At 42.1% G+C, this 8468-nt stretch overlaps 1 protein-coding gene across 3 annotated transcripts; it reads left to right on the top strand.

Annotated features, from left to right (window-relative positions):
• The first annotated feature begins 752 nt into the window (after positions 1-752).
• Positions 753-3495, top strand: LOC143118487 (zinc-binding protein A33). 3 transcript variants are annotated; one of them, XM_076279544.1, is made up of 6 exons: positions 753-1047; positions 1267-1362; positions 1587-1820; positions 2155-2177; positions 2367-2482; positions 2671-3495. In XM_076279544.1, exons 1-6 carry the CDS (start codon positions 982-984, stop codon positions 3159-3161), a joined length of 1026 nt encoding a protein of 341 aa, XP_076135659.1. In that variant the 5' UTR covers positions 753-981; the 3' UTR covers positions 3162-3495. The 3 variants fall into 3 exon arrangements, with proteins under 3 accessions (XP_076135659.1, XP_076135658.1, XP_076135660.1); XM_076279543.1 differs by having other exon boundaries at positions 755-1047; positions 2599-3495; XM_076279545.1 differs by lacking the exons at positions 753-1047; positions 1267-1362 and adding an exon at positions 1375-1470 and having other exon boundaries at positions 2599-3495.
• The last annotated feature ends 4973 nt before the right edge of the window (positions 3496-8468 follow it).

Consider the following 8468-nt stretch of genomic DNA (forward strand, 5'->3'; position numbering starts at 1 on the left):
AAGTGAAAAACGCTAAAGTAGCCCTTTGTCTTGCATGTTCTAAACTTGACATTGGTTCACATTTTATATATAGGCCTAGGCTAGATATTTTTTTATGTGGAATTTCTAGCATTTCCAAAGAGATGCCTAAATGTATTTCTGCCTTACTCTCTGAACATGTTCACCAGCTGATGTAAAAAGTATTGGGTAGGATGCGGGTTTGCCCAGAGTGCTCTCTCAGCAGTGCCAGAGAGGAACATCATCAGGAAACCAACATGAATTATACAAAGGGAACAGAGCAATACTGAACCTCTGACTTTACACCCCCTCCTCTCTCTCCCTCCCTCTTTCTCTCTCTCTTCCTCCCTATCTCTGTGACACAACAAAAATGTGAAGCACATGCACCGACCCCCTTCCAGACAGAGCACTCACTGTGAAACATAACAACCCCTCTGTTCAGTAACTCTATTTGGAGAATGCTATCAATGCCCATACACATACTGTACATAGTGTGTGTGTGTGTGTGTTTGTGCGTGAGGGACAGAGGTGTTTTTTCTCTAGACAGATCATTTACTACGAAATATAACCTCCCTTCTGTTTCCCGGTTCTGTCCACTGACATGCACCTTTTTTCTTTCCACTGACAGACAAAAATAGAAAGCTCTCACCTCCGAGCCATAAATTGTACATGCTCTCCTCTCAGACAGCAACGAGCAGAGACCCACAGTCCCTCCTACTATGTCACTCTGTTGTGTTAATGCCCACATGTTTGACCCAAGCTGTTGGGCGTACTAACAATGACAACCTGTTTTAGGGTTTAAACCTCTCCTTGCATATGACACAACCCAAACTGCTCGCCGCTTCAGCTGCAGTATATCTTTCTGTCTTTCTATCTCTGTCATCGTGACACCCAGCCAAATCTCTCTTTTTACGTCCCGGTCTCCCCGCTCCAGTGTTCACCGCTGGTCTTTTTTTGTTTCCTGTTCTGTAAAGACCACTTGGAATGTACAAGAATCGCATTAAAGACACCAACAACAACTTCAACAATTCTCATCTAAATGATTTCAAGGTAAGTATTCATCTGGCATTTTACAGAGACAGTGAGTGTGACAGCTGGTGTGTTATTAATAAGCTCTTTATAAGTAGACTTGGTTAATATATAGTCAAAGAACAAAGTTTATTCACAGGCCAACTGACCTTATTTGGAGTTTTTTCTAAGCAATCCTAAATGTAATTTTGTTGTGAACATAACCTATATCAGTATATCTTGTTTTCTTGTTGTTCTCAGAATAAGCTTATTCAAGCTATTAAGAAGATAAAACATGAAGTTGATGAGTGTTATGAAGAAGAAAGGGACACCTATGCAGAGGCCCTTGATGTGGAGGTACCAGAATTTACATGCAATGGATCGAGTCAATTAATTCAGAACAGCATGCGCCATGGAATTCATGAATGCATTATTAAGTTGCATCCATATGGGTAAACATGTGAAGTGTGTACAAACTAAACCCGCAGCATTGCTAACTCCATGTGTTGTATTCACATATTTATGTTTCTGCTATAATTTTTATTCTTTCTATATGTTTCTCTGAAACTCCTCTTGATTAGTTCAAGTTTGATAAAATGGAGCGGGAGATCCAAGCCGAGTTCCGGAACATTCATCGGTTCCTGGATGAAGAGGAAGAGAATGATATTGAACGACTCAGGAAAGAGAAAGAGAAAAGAATAAGTCTGCTGAAAGAGAGAGAGAGAAAGATTTCTATGCAAGGGAGAAATCTGGAGCGAGCCATTGAAACCCTGAATATCAAACTAAGGGAAGAGGACAGTCCCAAACTGCTCAAAGTGAGTGAGTGGGTGGGCGAGTGGGTGGGTGGGGAGGACAGGCTAGCAGGGGCGTCACCAGAGGGGATTGGAGAGATCCCAGAGAATATACTAGATGCTATTTGTCATCAAATCAACAGTCACTTGATATATTGGATCAAGTCTGTCATGCTGCCAGTCATAAACCTTTAAGCATGTGTTTAAAAGTGTTGAAGGTAAGGTGATATGTTTATTCATATACATGGCCAGTATGTATAGTATATAGTACAAAAGCATTGATTCGATAGCACAGAATTGTTTATATATGTAATGTAAAAATGTCCCAAAACCTGAATTATTCATTTAATCTTTGCAGGAAATCAGAGAACTCTTACAAAGGCAAGTTACTGAATATAATTATTAAGGTACCTTCACATAGGTACTGTTTTCTTAGTGTCAACCATTTCACTCTTTAATCTACCTGAGACACAGTTATTGCATATTTACTGTATGTATTAGTGGATGTAGCATGCATTTGTATTGTTGAAAAAACACTTTGCATCTAGTTCCAATGCTGTTTGCCTGCAGATGTGACGTCAACTACATAGCCCCCCCTCCAGTGGACAGTGAAGTTTGTTCTGGACAGTTTGTGGGACCCATTCAGTACAGGATCTGGAAACACATGAAAGCCTCAATATACCCAAGTACATAATATCTCTAGGGTGTGAATCAACATTATTGAACAATTTTGTACACTATAATCTGTAAATAATTTTGTGCAGCTTTATGTTCCACTGAAATGTCCATCTGTCAATCACAGATATAACAACGCTGACCTTTGACCCAGAAACTGCCCATCCCCTCCTCGCTCTTTCACCCAATTGCTCCACAGTGCGCTTCGACGATGACAAAAAGATGCCCCCCCAAGAGGAGCTAGAGAAGAACCCCCGCTGCTTCAACTATTACTACTGCGTGTTGGGCAGGGAGAGTTTCTTTACCGGCCGCCACTACTGGGAGGTGGACGTGGGCAAAAAGACTGCCTGGAGGGTGGGCGTGGCACGCGAGGACGTCCCTCGGGGCGAGATGGCCGTCAGCACCACCGCCACTGGCTTCTGGACACTGTCACTTAAGGGCGGCTCCATCGTGGCCTGCACCCACCCGAAGCCCACGCCAGTGCGGACCTCCATCCTTCCCACGCGCATCGGCGTCTTCCTGGACTGCGACAGGGAGGAGGTGTCCTTCTACAACGCGGTTACCATGACGGCGCTCCACTCCTTCTTCATGGAGAACATGGATGGGCCCATCTTCCCCTTCTTTAACCCCTGTGACACAGACAATGGGAGGAACGCCTCCCCTCTCACCATGTTCATGCCTGCCTTGTGACAGATTCAAGAGAGCATTTTACAGATTAGATATTTTGTTAATTGTTTGTTGTATGTTGGGATGTAGTTTACCAAATCTACTACCTGCTTAAGAGGATACACTTTACCTTAACAGAACTTCAATACCTTTCACTACTGAAATAGAGGAACATTACATGTAATATAGAGTATAAAGCAGCTACAGCAGCACTGCATTACATTGATGATTGTGTCACTGCAGTTAAGGTTTATTTATGATTTATTTAATCTATTTTGTTTGTTTGTTTGTTTGTTTGACAGATGAACTCTGGAATTAACCCACATTATTTGACCACCCCTTGTGCACTTTAAGGGCATAAAATAAATCATGCTTCTATTTCCAAATACATGCTTCATTAACTTAAATGTAAACATATCAAATTATTATGGCACATAAAAAACAGGTCTGCTATAATAGCATAATCCGTGAGAGAGAATAGAATTGAATCAATAACTGAGCAGGACAGTGGATGATTGAAGGGAGTGTTATGGCACTGATATGAGGTTACCTCTGTCTATAAATATACCTGACTGCATAACTATGACTCCGACTGGAATGGGCATGATAACAATGCAGCTGAGGGAAGGGGGCAGCAGGCAAAAAGACACAGGAAGACAGACAGAAGGACAAGGCAACAAGGCAACAGAGAGGATAACAGATCTGAAAGGGGGAGCGCAGATCCAGTGCCGACCCAATAGAGCCAGTGATAAGAGCAGAGAGAGAGGGCAGCACGGAGTCCTGAGAGAGGCAGTCAGAGTGACAAAGCCAGTGTGACATGGAGAGAGCAAATAGAGTCAAGTGACATTGACAGATACTGATGGGGGGAGACAGACAGGACTGGCACGCAGAGAGAGATGGAGGGGGACAGCCTTGCAGAGATAAACAAAATGGCTGCCTACCTTGGCCAAGAGCTCAGCCTAATTCCTAGAGGGCTGGAGATCATTTGGTTGTGTGTGTATGTGTGTGTGTGTGTGTGATCTCATTTCTTTGTGTTTGCACGCAGTGTGTCACTTTTATTGTGATCTGAATGTTCAATTTTACGGTCAGTGGGAGAGTGGGAAAAGGGAAAGTGCTTAAGTCTGATATTGCTGCGGTGCATGACTCATCTACCACACCATCTTGCCATGTCACAATGTCATGTAATGGCCCTATGGACATCAGAGTCTTTAGCTCAGCTCTTTAATCAATAGGTTAAATCACTGAGGGGACAATGCAATTAGTCCTGACCGATACTCCCCCCCCTCTCTCTCCTCCTCTCTCTCACACACACACAGATTGTCCCTCAGACAAGCACCACATTATAAATTAATGAGACATAAACAGAGACTTGGGGTTGTTTTCAAAATTCAGTTGCGCACTTTTATTATTATTTTTTTAGACATGACATAAAGAAAACAATCTTTTCTTTATAAAACGTCTAAGTGTTTGTTGCGTTGTGCAAAAAGGAGAATACAGAGATCAGCAAACTGTAAAACGTCACAGAAGTTGAGACGGCAGCGGAAGGTGGGGAGACGGGGGCGGGGTCTGAGATACAGAGATCTGCTCATACAGAGAAGTGCAAAACAAATGCCAGAGACAACCTTACTTATGCAGGTGTGGGATCCAATCAAACCAAGCCCAGCGTGAAGCCAATCAGGGGTCCCAGAGCTTAAAACAACAAGACTGCCAGCACTCAGGATGGGGCTCAGCAAGTGGTCCTTTAGCATCTTCTACTAAAAATGGTTTCTTCTCAAATTCTCACAATTTTATCCCATATCATCCTAGCACATGGGTGAACAGGGGTCTCATTCACATCACTGAGTGACTTACAAAATGGCTCATTGCACTAACAGGAGCACCCATCACTGAGTAGGGGCAGCCTTGGCTTAAACCCTTGAACATATAGAGTGATTATGACAGACATAACTCTCAGTTCATTTTCAAACACGCATGGGCTCCGCCCAGATATACACTAACCACTTACAATTACAGCACTGAGCCACTCATAACAGCCATGTGATAACTGAACGTTCATGGGTCAAAAGCTATTTCACTTCACATTGCCACACACAGAAGCAAGCAACAATTTCAGCCTACAGCTCTCAAACATTTCAATAGCATTTACGCTCTACACAAACTACGCTTAAAATAGCTTTTACAGAGGAAGCCTGCAGAATGTATTCTTATAGGCAAAGTAGTGCTAACGAATATCCTCCAGAGCACCTTGGGAGTGTTTAGAAACGGCAGCGATTGCTTTAGAAGTCACACTTTTTGGGTCGTTCATGATGTAAACCAGACTCATAACAGTTAACCGCCAACACACAGTATGTTAATCTTGATGGAAAAGTTCCCAGTCTCCTTTCAAGAAAACAAAGTTAGATGGTCTTGCTGGGGGTCATTTTGGATGGTTCTCAAGGACAGGGGAACACACTACCTCCAAGAGGATGAGTTGTAATGAAAAGCTGATTACCGGTAGTAAACACACATCGCCTACATTTCCACGGCAGATTTGCACTGTAAACACACACTGGTACATACGTACTGTACATACACACACATTTTCCTACACAAACAAATACAAGCATACAGTGAATGCACGCACAGCCAACCAACAGGCACATACTGATAATGCACACACAGACATACAGTACACATAAGCCATATGGTGAACACATTTTGTCCCAGGTACACACACCAATCTGACAGCACATGGTTTTACGCAAGGGCACAAACATGGAGACTGTAACAGCACAACTGTTGTTAGGGTGGCCTGGTTGTGCTCATGCGGTGTACTAAACTGTCTTTTTGGATGCATCTCTGTGGTGACCATAGAATGGAACTAGGACCCAATAAGGACTTTCAATAGGTGAGTGTACAGTCGGCAATTGTGGTGACAATTACACAAAGAAATACTAGCATCTATCTACCGACAAATAAACAACCAACTAGTAATTGGGCTGTTGTTTTAGACATCACACAGTTGCTGTTGTTGCTGGTTAGTGAAGGGAATATGAATGTGTACATTACTGTCACTTCCACCGGTTTCTACATCATTAAGCATACGATTGAAATAAGAGGGTCGCGTCGGCTTTGGGGGACTTCTGTCAAATTGTAAAAGACTACGACCATTTCATACAGCAAACACAATCATCTTTTGAGTGATGGAACCACATTAGCTATACACATGCAATATATACAATAGAGAGGAATGCACCAGTATTTTTTTTATATATGTGTGTATGTGTATGTGTGTGTGTGTTTGTTTGGGTCTATACAATCACTGTATTTTGTATTGCTTAATGGGAAACAATAACACAAATTTTTCTCTATTCACTGACTATGTCCCAGGGCACAGACACCATGGGCTGACTGGTTCTCTCTCTAGCTCTCTCTCTAGCTATTTCTCTCTCTATCTCTCTCTTTCTCTCTAGCTCTCTCTTTCTCTCTAGCTCTCTCTCTCTCGTATAATAATAAGATATTTTTCTCAGATTTGCCTATGCCTACACTACCTTTCGTAAATGTGATATTTCCTTACATAATCTGTCTACATTATATCTCATGTACATTCCAGTGATGATGAAAAACCTGCAATAGGCAGGTATAAACACTGTGTCTTTTAAACATTTTATCTACATTATAATGTATGTTGTTTAGAGATGCTTTATGGCTTTGGGTTTCAATTGATTTGAATTTTGGATATTCATATTAAAACTGGCAAGTTTGAGTAAAAAGGTAAAAAGTAGGCAGTTCACAAATTCACAGAATAGAGCTGCAGCCTTGTTTTTGGGGCTCTCTGATGATCATAATTGATTGACAGCATCTTTAATTTTGTGCTTTTCTGAAAACCCCTTTGAAATTCCTTTTTGTTCTCTGCACAGATAATTAGCTGGACTCAATTGATCTCGTTTGAAACGTGCGTTAGAGGCTTCACTCCTGTAGGCTTCCTCTAGAGCCTCAATGCTTCTTAGAAGGAGGTCAGCCACATCACCAGGATCCGGTCTACCATCATGACTGGTTCCAGGTGAATTCCTCAGCAATCAGTAACCAGAACAAGTCATGAGAGATTCACATTTCATTCAGCTGAACCATCCATAGCAGTGGATTTTCACACGGAACTTTACATCAAGAAGATTCAAGAACAATTAATTACATTTAGAATACTGTTACTGTAACATTAACACCATGTGTAAACTCTTTATAGAATTCCTTTCAGGCTATAGGCAACAACATACAATAGACTAGGTGCCAGGGATTCCAAATGACTATGCAAATATAGCAGGCATTGATTTCAGTCATTAATGATAAAACATTCTTTAACAATCTTTTTGATCTGAATCTGATCAAACATGACTGTGAGTATGAGAGAATACTATTCCTTGGATGTAACATACAATGCTATCTTTTAGTCTTGACCTGGGCCCTTTAATATACTAATACATTTCTTTACTCACCGCATTTAGGGGATTGGCAATAAGAAAGAAGGCTTTTCTTTGAATTCTCTAGGAAACTGCTGGTCTTCACTCTTAGAGTACTGTGGATTTCTATGCATGCAATATATGAGGGCAAGGGCCAGGGGGGTTGGCAAAAAAAGGATCCAATCTATACGGTTGCTGGTAGGAACTAGAACACAGCTACGAGATGTATAGCAGAAACTTAAAAGGCCATGTGGAGTAAATCTCAAAGCTGAGAGGAAAGGTTGAGGCTCTCTCATCTTTGGGTGCTTCAGATGCATCTTGAGAGGGTGTGGTCTCCATGCGGAATGACCAGCAGGATCTCAGATTCACACGGAATGTTCCAGTTGTTAGTTCAGTCTGTTGGCAGTCCAGCCAGAGAGGATGATAAGACACAGAGTGGTCCTGATAAGGGGTTTTCCGGTCATGCAGATGCTATAAACTCGAACAGCCATGCGTTGCCCCTGTTTTCTGAAGTCCACTTGTGGTTCTTGGGTGTGGTTGCGGCAGGTGTCCTGGCCTTATGGAGATGATGAATCCGTTTCCATTCTCACGGTCAGTGAGCCATTGAGACCATTACTGGTGTCATTAACTTAGGTCAATGAGTGAAGGAGCTAAATGAATCATTCCTGTCCCACATATGAAGGGGAAGCTCTGTGCTGCACTTCTTTACATCAGTGATGTCCTGTGCCCCAGTTCCAATGAGCAGTGGCGCAAAAATGTCAGTTATGTGCATGCATACAGGCTCTTCCCAAAGTTATGGGTTTTTTACATTTATATGGGCTGGCAGATAACTGTTGTAGCCATCTACTACCAACGTCAATGAAACATAAAGATGGTCAGTATGGTGTCAGTCTTC

The sequence above is a fragment of the Alosa pseudoharengus genome, unplaced genomic scaffold (assembly GCF_046254945.1).
Source record: "Alosa pseudoharengus isolate Yale_2024_CS ecotype anadromous, Long Island Sound unplaced genomic scaffold, YU_APseudo_1.1 YU_APseudo_1.1_scf_12, whole genome shotgun sequence".
Classification (NCBI taxonomy): domain Eukaryota; kingdom Metazoa; phylum Chordata; class Actinopteri; order Clupeiformes; family Clupeidae; genus Alosa; species Alosa pseudoharengus.

What these genes read in the sequence shown, in the direction of transcription:
- LOC143118487 (XM_076279543.1), top strand. Translation starts at nt 982, where the DNA reads ATGTACAAGAATCGCATTAAAGACACCAACAACAACTTCAACAATTCT. An exon ending in CAGAGGCCCTTGATGTGGAG is followed by an intron (nt 1,363 to 1,586) that starts GTACCAGAATTT and finishes CCTCTTGATTAG; the next exon opens with TTCAAGTTTGATAAAATGGA. An exon ending in ACAGTCCCAAACTGCTCAAA is followed by an intron (nt 1,821 to 2,154) that starts GTGAGTGAGTGG and finishes TAATCTTTGCAG; the next exon opens with GAAATCAGAGAACTCTTACA.